Source organism: Ictalurus punctatus, chromosome 23, assembly GCF_001660625.3.
Source record: "Ictalurus punctatus breed USDA103 chromosome 23, Coco_2.0, whole genome shotgun sequence".
NCBI lineage: Eukaryota > Metazoa > Chordata > Actinopteri > Siluriformes > Ictaluridae > Ictalurus > Ictalurus punctatus.
This window is the reverse complement of record NC_030438.2, coordinates 2,372,814-2,392,651: the sequence shown is the minus strand read 5'-3', so window position 1 is coordinate 2,392,651 and position 19,838 is coordinate 2,372,814. Positions and strand designations below refer to the sequence as shown.

At 40.2% G+C, this 19,838-nt stretch overlaps 1 protein-coding gene across 3 annotated transcripts in view; it reads left to right on the top strand.

Annotated features, from left to right (window-relative positions):
• The first annotated feature begins 840 nt into the window (after nucleotides 1-840).
• Nucleotides 841-19,838, top strand: part of pip4k2aa (phosphatidylinositol-5-phosphate 4-kinase, type II, alpha a) — a 36,019-nt gene continuing 17,021 nt past the window's right edge. For 2 of the 3 annotated variants that reach the window (XR_001810274.3, XM_017453109.3), the window contains exons 1-3: nucleotides 841-1,836; nucleotides 19,235-19,332; nucleotides 19,474-19,570. Coding sequence is in view for 2 of the 3 variants with exons in the window: in XM_017453109.3 (XP_017308598.1) it covers nucleotides 1,696-1,836; nucleotides 19,235-19,332; nucleotides 19,474-19,570 (336 nt within the window). In the remaining variant the exon portion in view is untranslated. Of the gene's footprint in view, nucleotides 1,837-7,699; nucleotides 11,299-19,234; nucleotides 19,333-19,473; nucleotides 19,571-19,838 lie in introns of those variants that run through there. The other variant, XM_053674887.1, reaches the window with a different exon arrangement.

Below are 19,838 nucleotides of genomic sequence, written 5' to 3'. Positions count from 1 at the left end.
TAATTAATAAACACAGAAACCGTTATTGTCCATGGCATTCCATCATGATGGACTATCTATCTATCTATCTACTATTTATCTTGTTTCATAGACGTTTCACAACATTGATGGAACTTTAACCGGGTCAAATGTAGGCCATGTCGTCTTTAACAAATACACAATTGTCATTTTTGGCAAACTGCTGTTGTATAAGAAGAATGAAACATTTTAAGACGTCCTGCTGTTGGAATGTAAGGAACGTTGATTATTTTTCTATAACAGCATGCCCCGTGCTCGGGTTTTCTTCCTGATCTGTAATCTGCTGATAATTACGTAGATTTAACCAACAAAACACAACGTTTTTTTTTGTTTTTTTTTTAACCTATATTTCCATATCGTGTGGCGAAATTGAGTTTTGTGGTCACAGTAAATAAAAATGGGGATCCCTAATCCTCCTGGAGTGTTTTTGTAATGTTATCTGCCTTAGGGGATGTGAATGGACAGAGAGAGAGACGTGTCATATTTTGGGGGTAAACCTCGGGTCGGGAGACTCTGGAGATCATGTATCGAAATCTTTTTAAAACCCATGAATGAATGCCTAACCATAAAGACACCAGACATCATTCGGTCATTTTTCGGAGGCCCAATATTCACGTCTGAAACGCCTTTTGCCGCAACGTATCGTAGAAAGTGTGTCAATCTTTTGGGAACCTCTTACGGCCTCCTCCCACCACAAACTGTGGCTAAAACCCAAATTGCGCTGTATCGGGTGCAGTGTGCACTACGTCGGCTGTAGATGTCACTATTTAATACCGTTAGTAGTGCACATGTATAGGGAGCACAGCGCGGTTTGGGACGCGGCCTGTCAATGGGCAGAACACAGCCGTGCCGGAAACGCTAGCTAACTGTTCAGTTACACGAACAGATTTTTTTTTTTAAATAAATAAATAAATAAATAAATATACATAAACCTGGATAACGTCAGGTACATTTCAAGACACGACGACGCTATTTTTCGGCAATTATTTCGAGCCTGCTGTTTCCCGGACTGGACAGACAAACGCCAAAGAAGACGCGTTGAGAATAATATTCAGCTGAGGCTAGTCGCTAGGTAGCTAGGCTCGTCAGCGCGCCGACTCTTTTCTCGATTCTGCCTAGCTTCATGCTAATAGGTTAGCGCCGTCTCGACCGAGTTGCCTCACTGTTGTTGCTTCACGGCGTTTTAAATGGAAGAAGTCGACTTTTAATTTTTGGCCGGCTGCACGTCCTGGCAGCAGTATCCTTCGTTCAATTGGTCTTGCGTGAAATTTTGAGTGCTTAAGCTTTCATTTGACATGGAGGCTTGGTCGCTAGCTAAACGGACCTGCTAGTGAGTAGTTATTGGCCCACAGCTGGAGCACGCTTATTGGAGAAGTGGAGCTCCCGACTCGTTTTAGCGTCGAAACGGTATTGAGCTAAAAAAAAAAAAAAACCCAAAACAAAACCGGAATATTGTATATTATATCGATGAGTTATTGTCTGTGCAGCTTGCTGTTAGGTGTGAAGAGCTGAGATTATCCGAGGTGGTGGCTTGGGTTGGACAGCTATGCCAAGTGCCAATTAACTGAGAGACAGTTAGAAACTCTGAGGCGTTGGTGAAGAGAGAGAGAGAGAGAGACAGACAGACACAGACACAGGGCTGGGTGTGAGGTTTAATTTCTTGTTGCACACAGTGAAATGGCCACGGCCAGTAGCATGGCTGCATCGCTGGCGAGTAAAACGAAAACGAAGAAAAAACACTTCGTGGCTCAGAAAGTGAAGCTGTTTCGAGCCAGCGACCCTCTGCTCAGTGTGCTCATGTGGGGAGTCAACCATTCGGTAAGTCCTGGAGATGTGGCTTTAATCATCACTTACTGTGCTGTCATGATGCCATAATGAGACCTGGGTGCAAATATGAAATAAAAAGTTTGCTAACTAGAAGCTGTTATGGTCGTGATGTTTTCTGTTTGGCATGGCGGATGATATTCATGCGTCGTACCATGCAACAGTGTATGCTGGATTGTGAATGTACTGTATATAGGGGTGTTTCGGTTTGATATTTTCACGGTATGATAACCCTGTGTAAAAAAATAAATCTTCACGATATCATCGCATTAATCAACCATTTAAAAAAAAAAAAAACAAGCTAGTGTTGGAGTGTATTTCTGCGTCAAATTACAACAAATCCCTTAATGGGTCCTTTCTAAGAGGGGGGAGAGAGTTTTGATTGAAGTTTCGGTACAATCTTTTGCATTGTCGGTATTTATTGTGTGTGTATACGTGTTTTTCATTGTAAATTGAAGGAAAGACGACACGCCGAGCCAAAAGAAGGAAGAGATCTAGCCGGTGGGACGGTTTTTCGTTTGTTTTCATTTCGTTCTGGCCAGCAGTGCCGTGTTGGATAGCCGTTTTGTACGCGACAAGCTAAGAACGTTATATATATATATATATATATATATATATATATATATATATATATATATATATATATATACACGCACACGTTTTTTAAATTGATAAATTTATGACATTTATTCAAAGCCAGAGGCGACGGAGGGAAGGAAAACTCCCCGAGGCGATACGAGGAAGAAACCTTTTAGAGGAACCAGACTCGAAAGAGAACCCATCCTCATCACGGTGACGCCGGATAGTGTGATTATAAAAAAATTCCCTTCTATAACTGTAACTACATGGTCAGAAAGTGCAGTTCTGTAAACAGGATATTCCTTACAGTTTTCACACGAAGTCTGAACAGATCTTGTAACTGAAAAATGGACATTGTCGTGTGATTCAGAGGGGAAGGGGTTGTGAAATCTTTATGGAGTCTGAGCTGGACACGAGGGTTGAGAATAAGGAACTTGATCAGGCTACAGTAATGAACTGGGAGATAACCAATCCATCCATCTATCCATCCATTTTCTGTACCACTTATCCTATACAGGGTCGCAGGGAGCCTGGAGGCTTTCCCAGGGGACTCGGGGCACAAGGCAGGGGACACCCTGGACAGGGTGGCAAACCATTGCAGGGCACGATTGCACTCACACACACATACTATGGACAACTTAAAAATGCCAGTATGCCTACAACGCATGGCTTTGTACTGGGGGAGGAAACTAAGTGTACCTGGACGGAACCCCCGAAGCACGGGGAGAACATACAAATTCAACACACATACAGGGTGGAGGTGGGACTCGAACCCCCAACCCTGAAGGTGCGAGGTAAACTAATACATCAACAAATATGACATGGTCACAGTCACTGAGATCGCATCTTTGAACCTAGGGTGAACGTTAACTGAAGCTCTTGATCTGGATCTTCATGATTATCTACATTGCACTAGTGTCCGATGAGGGTTGGCTAATTGATAATTGCGTAAATGTGTACAGGTGTTCCTATTTAAGTGGCCAATGTTGTTGTTTCTATGTAAACGTTGTCCTGAGTAAAATTTACATTGGGTTTTCAGAGTGATCTTTGTAGTTGGGTATTCTGTCCAAAATTAGTTTCTTTAGACGCTGCGAGGATTTTTATTTTTTATTTTCACCCCAGCAACACATTCTTGGTGTGATTTTTATTTATTTATTTATTTATTTTTAATCTGCTGTTCTATTCTCATCCACTGCCGTTCCAAACTAATCAGTATTTTTAGCGAGTAGACCATATGTAAGTAAGCATTTGGTGTCCTGTTGAGGCATTTTGGTGCATGATAAATGCAGACTGTAAGCGTTATATAATAAAATAGCGCTGATCAGCTCAGTCTCATGCAGCGTGTGCTATTTCACTTTCTGTTTATCTTCTTAGAAGAAACAATCCTACTGATGTTTGGTTTTCCAATCTGCTGTAGTTAAAGCGCACGTTCTTCAGTTCGACCCCTGTGAAAGCTGGTGTCTTTCCTTGATTACCAAGTTAGTAGCTCTGCTATGGATGGTCACAATACTTGCTTGAGCTTTCTGTAAAATATATATATATATATATATGATATATATTTATTTATTTTTAGGTTGATTTATTGATCAAAAATAATAGTAGAGAGCTTGCAGAGTCTGAGATTGTAAACAGGTATCATTATGAATATAAAAACTGTTTCATGAATGACTCAACTGATAAATCCCACCACACTGCTCCAAAGCACATAGAGTATTCCACAGGGGCTGAGAAATACGATGGCTGTTTGATTGCAAATGCAACAACGAAATCATCATGTTCAGAATTGCAAATCCTTCTTTAGTTTTATAGAACAAGGCACGTAACGTATCTGTAACAAGTTTACAACACATCATCTGGCTTTCATGTGCGCACTTTCAGCACTCTCATGTCACTTATGAATCATTATTCAGCAGTCAGTTTGCTACACCCCATTTTATGAGTTCATAAATTACATTCAGTTTTGACGTTTCAGCCACACCCCACAGTCCTCTGTGTTCCGGACGCCTCAGCTCTGTGGAGCGATCCACCCGCCCGAGGCTGTGTTACAGGCCGTGATGGTGCTTTGATAAGATCGGATACCTGTCGGGCAGGATTATTCACAAAACTCGTATTAGAGAAGCCAATCTTATCTTGATTTAATATTTATCTGTTATCTTGCTACATAGTCAGCAATCAAACGTCGCATCTGTTACCTAGCAACCGACAATGCACTCAGAGCTTTTAGATATCAGCTGAACACTACGGATGTATGTGGTTAAATTAAAAGTTCCCTCGATTTTCAAATGCAGTCCACTGTAAACGATGTAAAAGCCATTATATCGAGCCACATACAGTACAGTGCACTATATATGGAGTAGCGAGGCATGTTGGATTCAGCCATAGTTTGATCGCACTCAACTCATGGGCTCTGGAGTTGCTGTTAAGTGTTTTGTCATTGACTAGCATGACTTTCTGTCTGCTTTTACACACCTTTCAATTGTTTAGTGGCTGTTTTCACCATGTGCAATTTAAATAAATGTTGAATAACCCCGTTATGCTAGTTGATGCTGGTAAACCGCTGTTATTGTACAGTATTTCTATCAAGCAAGTAGAACATTATAACTTGAGTGGAAAAGCTGACCGTACTGTAGAAAAGCTGAAGTTAAGGCAATTTTAAAGGATCATGGCATTATAGGCTGTTTCTGAAATCTTGTATTCCCATCTAGAATGAAGATAAAATCATGTATTTAGGAATTGCTAATCTATATTAATAGCTGTTGTTCTAAATGGGATCCTGTAACCACCATGGTTACTAAATAGAGAAGATTTCTGAACACTGTATGCATGTATAGGTAATTGTTTCAGAATTGCAACGTGAATGTTGTGAATTAGACCTCTCAGCTGTAATAACATGATCCTGAAGTTTTAAGTCGATCACAGTTACAGATTCACCCGTCTGGTTATAAATGTAGGGTTCCCTGTTGCGTTTCTGTACTACCGCTTTTGCTAGGGGAGTTACTGTACGGACTTGAATGATTTGATCATTGGACCTGAAGAAGTCCCCTAAATAATAAAGTTCGTAAGCCTGTGCGGGCCGTTCAAGTTCTTCCACACCAACCTTGTCCAACCACGTCTTCATGGAGCTCACATTATGCGCAGGAGCATCGTTCTGCTGGAACGGGTTTTGGGCCTCTTAGTGCCGGCGAAAGGAAATTGTAACGCTACAGCATACAAAGACATTCTATACAGTTGTGTGCCTCCAACGTTGCGGCGACAGTTTTGGAAGAACCGCATATGGGTGTGATGGTCAGGTGGTCACATATTTGGACATGTAGTATATATTAAGTCTTGTCTGATAACACAGGATGGGTTTCATCTGTGTTGATCAAACAGTTAGGAGATCTTAATCGTATTGACCAAATTTCACATTCACTGAGTATTCTTGTCCTTTTTTGCATCGTAGTTCCTAAATAGTATTTTGTAGTGAATCTCGCATAAGTGAGTAAGCATTTGGTTTCCTGTTAGGGCATTTTGGTGCATCGTGATAAATGCAGACTGAGGCTTTTAAGCAAAGTGGTGATGAGCTTGGGTTTCATTTGTGTCGTTTGACTAACCATTTGCTTCAAAAAGATCAATCTGTCGCCAGTGTTTAGTTTTCAGTGTCCCTAAAGTGCGTATTTCTGAACTTCGTATGTATGTGTAGATTTTTGAAACCCTTTCTGATGGTAATTTTTGGGTCCTTTTGATACGAACGGGTTCTTCAAGCGTTGCCGTAGACTTATCGTGCCGATTATACATGCAGATTGAGACGATCCGAGTAAATGTCCAGCTACATCTACAGCCAGTGCTTAATAAAAGGCGACTGTGAATATCCTCGATGATAATGCAGCTGCGCTAGCATTGTTAGTACTGATTAACATTCATAATGTATTCATCTGGCACATGCTTATTCCTCCCCTCAGCATCTTATTTGTTAACAAGAGGTCACTGAATTATTGGAGTGCTTGTTGATGGATTTTAAAAAGCAATGTTTTATGTAACATCTCGGTCTTCCTTGACAGAACCGAGCTGTGTTACAGTTTAGCGTCGCTGTTACTGGATGTCTTGCAAAGTGGGAGTTCAAGAATTCGGAGAGTAAAATGCCTCATGGACCGAAACACAAAGCTTTCCTTATCTCTTGAAGACTGCATCTTCTAAACATGTTTTTCGCACCATCTCGGCATGTATGTTGGATGCTGTAGCTGTTTTCTTGCACCCTTGATGACCCTGTGGTGAAAGCATTTTTAGTGCTCTTGTAGTGCTCTTTCAATGCTCCCCTTCTTTAACCCTAATGAATTAAACATGCAGTTGTGGGCACTTAGTTGCTGTGGATAAAAGTGTCCGACAAACGGGTAAATAAATAGTTGCAGTACATAAGGAGGATCAATCCTGTTGAATTTTGATTCTAAAATAAAATGATGTTTTTGAGGGTGTTTCCTTATAGGTCATTTTGAAATCTTGTGGCTGCACCGTTGCGATTCACACCTCATTATAAGTTGCGCTTTCAGTTGGATTTGGGGAAACGACTCGGAGCATTCCTTGTGTCGAGCTATTTCAATTGCTTTCGTTTGATTCGTTCGTCGCAAATGGCTGAAAGTCTGTCGATTTTGACGGTACACCTGATTATGCAATGGGAGTTGAATAATTTTGTTTGCAACTGTGCCTATTCATAACTGGAGTTCTTTACAACTCAGTCGGGGTTGGGTGAAAAAGCCTCATGGGCTTCTGGAGACCTTGTGGTTTGCTGCGTATAAATGGATGGATGTAGACAAAAGCATATAAACGCTGCTGTGAAGTAAATGCAGAAATTTATTAGCGATACAGTTGAGGAAGAGAGCTGAGAATTTTGGGGGATGAGTACAGCTGGCCTAGTGCGGGTGATGAGGGAATAAATAAAGTAGCCTTAGTCTTTGTCGTCTGTAATCTCGTCATATTTTTGTGTCATATCCATAATACAGAATATCTGTAAACTCGCATGTTAGTTTAGTATGCACAAAGCATACCAAATGCTATACTAGATCTTGATGCTTTGAAAATGTTCCACAAGCCCGGTATTATTGGTCTTTTCCTCAAGCACAGCTATGCTTGATGCGAACTGACACGCTCGCACAATCATAATCCAGTAGAAAATTTGACCTTTTTTTGTTTCTTTTAGTTATAATTAAATTGAAGTTATATATTTATTTAACCCACTGTTGGTTAATACTTAGTTGTTTATAGATCCTTGGTATCATGAAGGTTTTTGTTTTTTTTGACATTTAAACCATATTTCCAAGGGATTTAAAAAAAAAACTAGTTGTGGTTGTTTTTGTTTTTTGTTTAGTTTTTTTAGATCTAATCTGAGCGAGTTAGCGAGTGATTCAGATTGAAGAAATGTAGCAGGCATTGAACTCGAATGACATCCCGGTGAACTTTGCAGTTAAAATGCGTTTTTGGAGTAAATGCGTTATTTTATGGAGGTGTATGAACACCGGGCTAAATACAACAGGAAGAGATGTAATCCAAGGCTTCTGGGTAATTTAGCGGGTAGTGAGAGTCGAGCCGTTTCATGTTGCGCCCCAATAATCTGTTTTTTCTTATTCTTTCCCGTGATTCCCAGACAGTCTCTTCCGGCATGAGGGATTCCCCGTGCATCTGGATTTCATAAGGCGCTTCTAGAAATAGCCAAGATTCCACATGCGCTGTGCAGACAAGTCAAGTTTCGATATTCCTCAGTGGAAATCAATCCGTGTTAGATATCAGCCAGATGTTTTGACCGACATTTCAGGCTGCGATGCGTACAGATGTGTGGTGTGAGAATGGAATTTCCCAAAGTGTTTGACTTCTCTTTAAAAAAAAAAAAAAAAAAAGATATTGACCACACCTAAATAGACTTCAAGGAAATAGATCCCTCAATTAAGTAGTAAATTCGGTTCCATAATAGGAGGTTGTTTATTTATTGGGTTGCTTATTGGAGGAGCTGAAAAGGAGGATATTAATTTTTTGTAGCCTGCTATTTGTGCCATTGCGCACTAGGCAGGTGAATGCCCCCATACTGTGACTCTCCATCTAATATCCAATTCAAACACAGACAACAAGACATGTCATATGGATAAAAGCACAGCAGGTGTGTGTGGTAAATAAATAAGTCGATTTACCCCAGCACGGTTGAATTTTCACTGTTAAATTGGTCAGAAAGTGTAGACGGTAGCTCTGCCTATAATTCTAATGATGGCTGTATATTAATCTGCTTGTTCTAAAACGTTATTGTTTCTATAGTAACAGCTCATTCGCAGGGACATGTAAGGAGGACGATTCTACGTAATCAAGGCTAATAAATAGAAGGAGTTTGGTGTCAGATTTTTAATGGTCTTAATTCATCAGAGAGAGAGAGAGAAAAGGCTGTTGAGGGAACGTCTGTTTTAGCTGCCAGAACATAGCAGTGATAACAGGAACTATCATGTTTCAAGGAAGTTCAATAACAATAAATGTAAATGGCTGGAAAACATGGTGTGGTTTGTTAATTGTGGAGCAAAGCACCAAAGGTGCGTAGTTTCCTTATTGTTATTCCATGTTTTCTTCTTCTTCTTCTTCTTCTTCTCGCTAGGGTGTCTATGGCAGCCCATAGAACCGTCTGGTAAAAAGTTGTGAAATTGGGCACACTCATTGGGACACGTCTAAGGAACATTCCGACCAAGAATGGGCCAAGTGCTGTCAACGTTCTACCACCACCATTGGGTCAAATTTGGGCCTAATTTGGAAGTACATTTATGGTCATAACATTTGAACTGGATGGAAAAAGGCTTTTAAATTTTGGATACAATGTTAGATTTGGTCAAAAACTGTTTTTTTTTCACCACTCCTCCTACACATTTTGTCCAATCATCGCCAAATTTGGCGGACACCATCTCCACAATAAACCTCATAAAAGGTATCCAAAGAATTTCGAGTAATCCAAATGGCTTGTCTGGAATGGGCCAACGAATCCGATGCTGACGAGCAGGAATTGAGGCTGCATCTCAGCAACAACTTTGCACACTGTCACAAAAAAAAACAACTAGGTAGTCAACTTCAGGACCATGACCTTTCATGACCCTGCCACCTACTGGTCAAAATGTACAATAACATGCTATAAATGCTTACATCTAACTGCCATTTTTGCCACTCCTCCCAATTCTGTCCAGTCGTCAACAAATTTGGCTCTCAGTATCTTGAGACCTGTCTGAATAAAATCTGGCAAAGGAACTGCTTTTGGTAATTTAGTGGGTAGTGAGAGTCGAGCCGTTTCCTGTTGCTCCCCAGTAATAATTTTTTTTCTTGTTCTTTCCCGTGATTCCCAGACAGTCTGAGGGATGCCCCGTGTGTCTGGATTGCATAAGGAGTTTCTAGAAATAGCCAAGATTCCACATGCGCCGTACAGAAGCAAGTTTCGATATTCCTCAGTGGAAATTATCCTGTTAGAAATCAGTCAGATGTTTTGACCGACATTTCGGGCCGCAATGCGTGAAATTGGCATTGTGCGGTGTGAAAATGGAGCCTCCCAAAGTCTTTGAGTCATCTTTAAAATAAATAAATAAATAACCATGACACGCAAATGCGTGAAAATACAAATAATTTTTTAATCCCTTTGCCTGTAGTTATGGCTCTGCTTTCCTGTGATTGCTTATTCAACAATCGTAGCGTGTCTATGAATGTCTGGCTCACAGAGTCTGGGTGCCTGGCCCCGGAAAATGCTGCTTGCAGCTTTAATAAATTAAAAATTGTAATTGGTGACAAATGTTTGAGAGGAATAAAACACTTTGATATGTGCTGCTATAGAAAACATCGGGGTGTATATCAGGAGGCATAGAAAGCTATAAAGTGTTTTATAATGATAAGGTGTAATTTATGTAATGTGATGAGTACATTTCATTAGATGAATACAGAAATTCTTCCAGATTTGTCAGTTCTGCAATGTGCACATCAGTAACCAGAAAAGTATTGATTCAGCGGGGTTACTACTCGGTCAGATGATTTTATGAGAAGTGGTGCAGATTTCAGTATTGCCAACTTGACTTCTATAACACATGTCCAACATGACTGACCTGCTTTTTCAGGTTTGGGCTTCTGTAAAATGTAGTTGATTAGTTGGCCATTTATTTATTTATTTACTTACTTACTTACTTACTTACCTACCCAGATTAATCGACTAATCGGATGGGGTGGGGCAAACTTTCAGTAAACTTTTTTTGTAATGTTTATTTAAAATAAAATCCACAAACAGTGTTACAAATATAAACTTCAGGCTAAAACTTTACACAACCGTTTGTACAAAACAGAAAAGAACCCAATACACACACACGCACACCGGAATATATATTATTAATTTAGGACTGTAGTTTAATTCGGTGCTTTTTGTGCATCCATAAAAAATAACGAATACATACTTGTACACAGTGCATCCGGAAAGTATTCACAGCGCTTCACTTCCCCCACATTTTGTTATGTTACAGCCTTATTCCAGAATGGATTCAATTCATCATTTTCCTCAAATTCTACAAACAACACCCCATAATGACGACATGAAAGAAGTTTGTTTGAAATCTTTGCAAATGAATTCAAAATAAAAAAACAACAAAAGCACATGTACATAAGTATTCACAGCCTTTGCTCGATACTTTTGTTGAAGCACCTTTGGCACCAATTACAGCCTCAAGTCTTTTTGAGTATGATGCTACAAGCTTGGCACACCTATTTTGGGGCAGTTTCTCCCATTCTTCTTTGCAGGACCTCTCAAGCTCCGTTCGGGCAAAAGTCATGGTCGGTGAATCTGGGTATCTGCTAATGCTAGCGTGCGTATGATGTCATGCACCGTCGACTAGGAAGCGGCTTATACTTCTGGTTAGTAAAAAAAAAAGCGCTAGTGTTGTTATATTTGAGATGATATTGCCTTTCTAAAATCCACACACTAGACGGTAGAGTACATAATGCATAGTGTAAGTGTACAGTACTTAATTTCGGACACACCTTTAGTATTTGCTCTGAGGCGTGTTTTCGCAACAGAAGTAATGTAACGAGTAGATCTCCCCCGTGCCGCGTGTAGACCGACTAATTGACAATGAGATTCGTTGACAACGATTTTCATAATCGCTTATTATCGACTAGCTGTTGCAGCTCTACATACGACCAATGTTAATTTAGTCTCAGATATATATTAGTGTGCCTTTGCATGTGCGTTCAGTTTAGACAGACAAGTGGACCAAAATATTCAGGCAGCGACTGTTTTTCGCTGTACACTGAAGACGTTTGGATTTGAGCTCAAGAGATGAATGAGATTTGCATGAAGATGTGTTAAGCAACTTTGAACATCTTCTGTAGCACCTTTTTGTTTAAACCCAATCTCATCTGATTAACTGTCTGATAATGGAGCCAAAGGTCTAACGTTAACTTGCACAGCGACTCAACGTTTGTAGTAGTTGCTCAGGAAACTTAAACCTGATGCTAAACCTTAAAACTTACTTCAGATATTTTGGTTTTGCTAATCGCAAAAAGAGCTTGTGGAGCTGTGGAAATATTCTCTCTTTTTCATCTGTATGTTCTTCTTCTTCTTCTTCTTGTATCTCAACCGACATTAATATTTTCTCTTCCTCGTAGTCGATTTGAAAAACGTGCCACCACAAAACGTAGAAATAAACGCTTCTTTGAACAAGAGGTGAATTAAGATGTCAATCAGCATCAAACTGCCAGTAGTGAATGAAATTTTGGGGTGGCACCCGGGGTGGCCAGTCAGATATCTGGGGTGTCCTGGGCCACCCCAGACATTCCTCTGGCTCTGCCAGTATTGGTGTGAGGCCTGGGTTCCACCTGTGACGAGGCATACTTTATACTGCTTTTATTTTAGTAACAGAGTAGTTTGCTAGACTCCTGGCCGTTCATCTGATTTATCTGTGCTAGAAACGGAAACAATGGTTGTATCTTTCTCTTCCATTTTTCTTTAGTTGGTTGAATCATGGTTTAAGGGAACCAGACACAAGAGGGAACAGGAAGTTGGGAGAGTATAGACTGCTGACACCAGACGAGCCGTGTCAGACTGGTACAGGGAATTTACTGAGCCTAATCAGTTGGAAAGTTACCTTGCTGCATAAAATCGAAGAAACCCGAATTCATTTTGTTGCTTTAACACAAACGTAGCTTTGAAATATACACTTAGTGGCCACTTTATTAGAAACACCTAATAACCTTTTGATTATTCATCCAATCAGCCAATCATGTGGCAGCAGAGCAAAGCGTAAAACCATGCAGATACAGCTTCAGTCAATGTTCCTATGAAACATTAGAACAGAAAAAAAAAGGATCTCAGTGATTGTGACCTCATTATAGTATTTGAGTGGAACATGATGTGGTCTTCTGCTCTTGTAGCCCATCCACCTCAAGGTTTGACGTGTGTTCTGTTTCTGCTCACCACTGTGGTAAAGAGTGCTTATTTGAGTTAACATAGACTTCCTGTAAGCTTGAAACAGTCAGGCTACAAGTGAACTTTAACCGAAGCGCATGTTATGAATACGTCTTGTTGGTTTTATGCTCTGCGCTGCTGCCATGTTATTGGCTGATTTGATAATTGCATGAATTGCAAGAGCAGATGTTCCTATTAAAATGCCTGGTGAGTGTATAATAGGTCATTTCGATTCTGGTGTCACACTGGTTGGTTGTTATTCATAATGCAGAACTCTGTACTGTCATCATAATGGTGTACATTAAATTTTTTACTCAGCAAGCTATATTGGAGTTTGGGTTTAAACTACATTTTTGGCAAGAATGCAGCCCAGCAGCATAGTCTGTAGGCAAAAGACTAAACAAAAACCTGTCAGTTATTTCGGTGCAAGTACCACACAACAGCCAAAATCTGAATTTACAGAGAAAAAAAAACGGCTTACTACTTTGCTTTTTTGATGGACGATGGCAGACAAAGAATAGTCTCATATATGACCTTTAGGCTTTGCTCATTGGCCTCCTCCCAGAAAAGGAAAAGTCCATTAGGTTAGACAAACACATACTATGTTTAGCTTGGTCCTTTTGAACTTTAAGAACAGCTTACCCATTATCTGTTGAATGGAGAAAGTATTGATACTGGAAACAAAGTGATGTTTTGGAACAATAATTCAGCCATTTACTCTGGGATTTAAAGTTCATTAATGACATAAAGCAAATACCACTTGTGAATAGATGCCACAAAACATCTACAACCAATGTAATGTGCGTACCAACCAATTATCAGCCTGTTATGTATAAAATTATGGCTCAGATTTCAGTCCCTATAGGATTTTGCGATCGCAGAAATGAACGCAAAATCGAACAAACTCCGCAATATTCGGAGGAGTTTGCAAATCTTTCTGAATTACCACAGCTTTCCCACAGATTTGGGCCAAGATGCGTCATGTGATGTCATCACAGCGCACGTTCGGTCTTCGATTCACACGAGTACAGCTAATGGGTCTCATTTACCAACAGACATCGTTTCGAAATTTCAGTTTCTCCAATTCAAGTAGTTTTCCACACAAAGAAAGCCACAGCAAAATTGAGCATTTTTGGCCGCAACAATCACAATAGAAACCCCACGAAATCCTGTATGGACCGAGATTTCAGGGTTTAGGGAATGTTCTTAAGAATAAGCTTAATGTGTCAGGAGGATAGAATACAATTAGAGTCTAGGGTTTTTTTAATGTATTATTTTTTATTTATTTATTTATTTTTAATAAAGCTTTTTTGTTGGTGGTGACCACCAAATGCATATTTAGTCAGAATTGATCTCTTCCTAAGTGATCTACAGTGTAAATATGTATCACTACACAAGAGAGAGAAAATAAAGGTAGTTTTATCCAGACTCCTTAGATCCCCTCTTAGCCACGGGTACTCAAGTAGAGGGCGTTTTAAATCAATGGCTGTCTGCCTAAAATTTCTGAAGGCCAACATGGTGGTTAATTAAGAGGTAATTACAAATCTCAAAATAACACTGAGATTTACAGACCTCCCTATCTACTTCTGGAGACGTGGTGCATAGATAAACAATAAGATAAGATGAACCTTACCAGAAATAGGCTCTATTAAAGTTTCCCTATCAGAAAAAAAAATAGAACAAAGCTGTCTGTCTGAAAGACAATCAGAAGAGTTTTGAAGCTTGTTTTCCAGACAGATGAGTCCAAAACTAAACCCATTTTGACATGACAAGAGGCCTCATGCTTGGCGAAGAGCCAGTCTGTCCCATCACCAGAAACCATATCCTTTCTGTCAGGCATGATGGATGAGCCCTCATCAAATTTGAGCATATAGATGGAAATACATTCATGACCGCATAGATGCCATTTTAAAGTTAGATATTATTGCGAAGCCATTGTACCCACCAAAAAAAAAAATGAGTTGATAAATAAAACTGACTGGCTGGACACACAATCTTCCTGTATTTGTAACCTTGATTAAATTCGTCCAACACGGTCACTGAGTTCTTAAGAAGAGAGTTAACATAACTCAAGTTTGGCATAAATATGGCATTTCATCATGACATTGATCCTAAACCTTCAAATAAGTTCACTAAAGAAGAGATTCCAGCACAATGCCAGAAACTGATCATGGGTAGTGGTAGTGGTAGCTCAGTGGTTAAGCCGTTAGACTACTGATCAGAAGGTTGTAAGTTCAAATACCAGTAGTGCCAGGCTTCCACTGCTGGGCCCTTGAGCAAGGCCCTTAACCCTCAAATGCTGTATAAAAATATTGTTAAGAGGCACAGTCTACTAATTGAGCACTAGTTGATCACAAAATACTTTTTTTTTTTTTCGTGTGTGTGGGAATTCCATCCATCCTCTCATTTTCTGTACCACTTATCCTATAGTCCTAGAGCCTATCTTCCGGGGACATCCTGGACGGGGTGCCAACCTATCGCAGGGCATAATCGCACACACACTCGCACACCCATTCATCATGAGATGCCAATCAGCCTATAACGCATGTCTTTGGACTGGGGGAGGAAACCAGAGTGCCCGGAGAAACCCCCCGAAGCGTGGGGAGAACATGCGAACGCCATTCACACAAGGCGGAGATGTGAATTGAACCCCCGGCCCCGGAGGTGCGAGGCAAACCTGCTAAACACACGGGGACTTCATTAAGCAAATTTATTATATCCTTTACAGTTTGGACACACTGGATATCATTTCCGACTCTTAAAGAGATGTTAATAAAGGCTCATTGCTGGAATGGAATTACTGATGTTAAATCAAATAGTCTTATTTAAAATGAAACGCCTCAAACAAGTAGTTATGGGCAAAGAGCTCGGCCTATTCGAGAACTTAAAGGAACTCCTCCTGAATGAAGCTTGTCGTGAAGCTTTTTGGCACGATGCCAAGAGTTCCCAAAGCGTAAACAGGAATACTGTTAAGAATTTAAAATATAAACTACTTTCCTTGGTCACTGCATAATTGCGTGTGTATTATTTTACTGTGTTGAAGTCTTTATTATTATTATTATTATTATTATTATTGTAAAGTGATTTAAAGTACACTTTTGTAGTGATGCAAAAAGTCATAAGGATGGGTTCACAAACTTTCAAGCACCACTGTAAAAACAAATTTTTTAAGCACATATCTTGTTACAGTATAGAAGCACCCGTTGAGTTTGGCTTCCTGTACTGATGAGGATGAGATCAAGAGCAGGAAGACCTGTCTCTGCTGCCATGGAGACAAACAGGAAGTGGTAGTATGAAACTTGGCGTGTGAGATGTGTGTAGCGAGATAAATGCTGAGTTCGCACTACGTTGCTGAAATGAAGTGGAGCATAGCTGCAGGTCAATAAACTAGAGATAGGAAAATTCTCTATCAATACCGATATGCCCGTTTTCACTGACTAATTTGAATCTTTACGCACTTCCACTTCACAAAATCTCCAATGGCACAATTTCAGAACAACCTTTGGTTAAGTTTCATTCCCCCCCCCCCTCAAAAGTTCAGCGTCCGTGTGTTTTCTCACCCGTGGATTAACTTGATGCCCTGTCATTTATTTATTTATTTATTTATTTATTTATTTATTTATTATCCATTAAAAGAGGACATTATTTTTGGTGCATTTTACATCTTGAAGTAAATTCTTACTTGGGGACAGCCCTGCTTGTTGTCACACACTGTGGTTAATGTGCACAGCTCCCGTAATGCTTCTTTTGATAATGAATTAAACTTGATTGTCTGCACTGCTATGTAGGCTGTCTAATCAGAGTTTCATGACTAGTTTTCCTGATCAAGTTAAAGGCCATTGTCGTAATACATAACGATCGATCTCCAGTGTGCCGACGTCGTGTCGTACCACGTCTTTCTGCGCCTGTGCCCTTTTAAAAAAAAAAAAAAATTAACAAAAATTTTAATACCAGCCCACTGTACTTCGACCAACAGAGAGCACGAGTCAGTTCGTGTTGTCATTTTCTGATTTTATACGACGTGCACAATAATTGAAGTATCTACTGATGTATCTAATAAATAATAGTCTAATAATGATGTACAGCCTTAATTGTATTGCAGCTAGACAAAATAAGCAAACTAGGCTGTGTCACTCATTACGTATTCATGAGCCAAAGCTGCTGAACACAAGCTCAGCTGAAGTGAAGAAGAAAATCTCATTAAGAGCTTCACGACATGTCAAGGAAACGTCGGCGGTGGTAAAGAGCAAAACCGGGTCTAATTAGATTTTCGGAAAAGGGAAGCGTGACAGTGGTGTTGATGCCCCACAATGCATTAAGTTCACACAGGTCCTATTCTTAGTGGCTGCTTAGCATTGTGACCTATAAATAGACACTTCTTGGAAAACATTGGCCTGTTTTATGACTTATTGACCTAAATCTAGCGTTGTAGAGCCACCAAACTGTACACTAATGCTTTCCAGTGACACATTGCCTTACATAGACGTATGCAGGAATTAGTCATGGTCCTGAGTCCATTGTTGTCGTAGACTTTTTTAAAATTATTAACCTAGATTAGGCCACCAAGGTGTGCACGGTTGACTTCTGAGCAGTAGAAATCGTGTGCAGTGTGCCAGCATCCTGTCATGCCCCCTATCTCTGATTGACTATAGTATTGCCTGTGGTTCTGAGGGGAAAAGAGAAGTTGGCGATATATCAGGTGACATGATATCGATAACGTGTCCTGTGAAAGTTTTGTCATTACGGCAGGAAAAATACCGGAATCTGGTTGGTCACTTGTTTGTATATGATACAAAATATGCAAAAAGGTAACACGCATGATGAGACACTTTTTGATTTTGTCCATCTTAAAGCTGCAGACACCACATTTTCTGACGGACATTTAAATCGTCCAACTCCATCGAGATTGCAGTGGTTGGAATCTATCGGCGAGTCCCAGTACTATAGTCAGTCGTCCCACCCCAATCCCAAGCCTACTCACAGATGGAAAGATGACTTCTGAGCTTTTTTCTTTTTTTTTTCTTTCTTCTTCTTTAGCAAGATTTGGGGGGGGGGGGGGGGGCATGATTTAGTAAATGTCTGCAGTGTGAGACCTTAGCCACTTTAAAAAAAAAAAAAAAATTTATATATATATTTCTTAAATGATCCTTTACTTTTCCACTATGCAGACCAAATAGACATACCTTGTGAGTCACAGAATTCTTCGCACCAGTACTGATTTTCTCGATCACAGTCATACACCGTTTCATTACCTGGAGCGCAGTGCGTCCATTTGGGATGAATTATTGCTCGACGTTGGTTTTAGTTCCACATGAGAACACATTTATTTATTTATTGAGTAAAATGGCGCATTGTTTAAACGGAGACATCGCCTTCTGACTATGTGGAATCATCGCTCACGCTGTCATTGTGCCCATCACTTCACAGAAGCGAGAGAGAGAGAGAGAGAGAGAGAGCGAGAGAGGGAGGAGAGAGAGAAATTGATTTCAGGACTCCAGGCCTTGATTTGCAAATTGTCCTTTGATAAAGCCAGAGCTAACCGATAGAGGAATATTATGGCTCTGATAGCCATGAGCAGGCTACAGATTCAGATTCTCCCTCTGTTGTTCTAATAACCTCCACTCCTCTGGGAAGGCTTTCCACTAGATTTTGGAGCGTGGCTGTGGATATTTGTGCTCATTCAGCCACAAGAGCATTAGTGAGGTCAGGCACTGATGCCGAGCATGAGGCCTGGGTCGCGGTCGACGTTCCAGTTCATCCCAAAAGTGTATACGTGAGGTTGAGGTCAGGGCTCTGTGCAGGCCACTAGAGTTCTTCCACTCCAATTTTGGCAAACCATGTCATTGAGTCACTTTGTGCACAGGTGCATTGTCATGCCAGAACAAGTTTGGGCCTCTTATTTCCAGTGAAGTGACATTATAGTGCTACAGCATGCAGAGACGTGCTGTAAAAGTGTGCGCTTCCAACTTTGTGGCCCACATATGGGTGTGATGCTCATGTGTCAACAAACCTCTGGCCATATAGTGAATGTATTAGCTTGCGAACTGGCTCACTTGCCACTTGGATAGATTTATAACTCGCTATCAGAGTAAAGTAACAACGTTCCCTCAGATGTCATGTATATAGATAAATATTTCTTCGCTTCTGCTTATATTAATCTTTGTCCACATTTTTTTCTGTTTTTGGTAGGACGTGGAAAAAAAAAAAAAAGGTTTTGTATATTAAAATCTAAATGGGAGGGCGGGGGACATCGGTTCTTATGACATGACCTCAAGTAACACTTTGTTAGAAATATGCACGATCATTTCTCTGTGTAGAATGATTGAGTGTTTATCTGTTTCTGTTGTGTGTGTGGTTTTTTTTTTTTGTTTGTTGCCTTTTTAGATAAATGAGCTGAGTCATGTTCAAATCCCCATCATGCTGATGCCTGATGACTTCAAGGCCTATTCGAAGATCAAGGTGGACAACCACCTGTTTAACAAGTGAGTTAAATTGACTGCTTCTAATTTCAAAATGTACTCTGGTTTAGGGAAGCATTTATTATTACATTACATACTCGTAATCTTTTTATTTATTTATTTATTTATTTATTTATTTATAAACGTTATAATTTTTCCTTTCAGGGAGAATATGCCAAGCCACTTTAAATTCAAGGAGTACTGCCCTCTCGTTTTCCGTAATTTGAGGGAAAGGTTCAGCATTGACGACCAGGACTTCCAGGTATGTTCATAACGTGATGAAGTTGGACGTGGGGTCTGTGATGACAAGTCATCGTTATCCAGACGCACCTTTCTGAGTATATCACGGTTATCGTGAGTTATCCTGTAGTATCTGCTTCAGGCTCCGAAGGTCAAGCCGCATAGTGAGCATCTTCTGCACTCATTTCTGGCCAGAAGCGTGAGAATATTGAACTTCTGTGCGCCAGTGTCCAGCCGAAACACGAACTTTTGAGCACCGGGGCACAATGAACACTTCGGAGCTAGATATA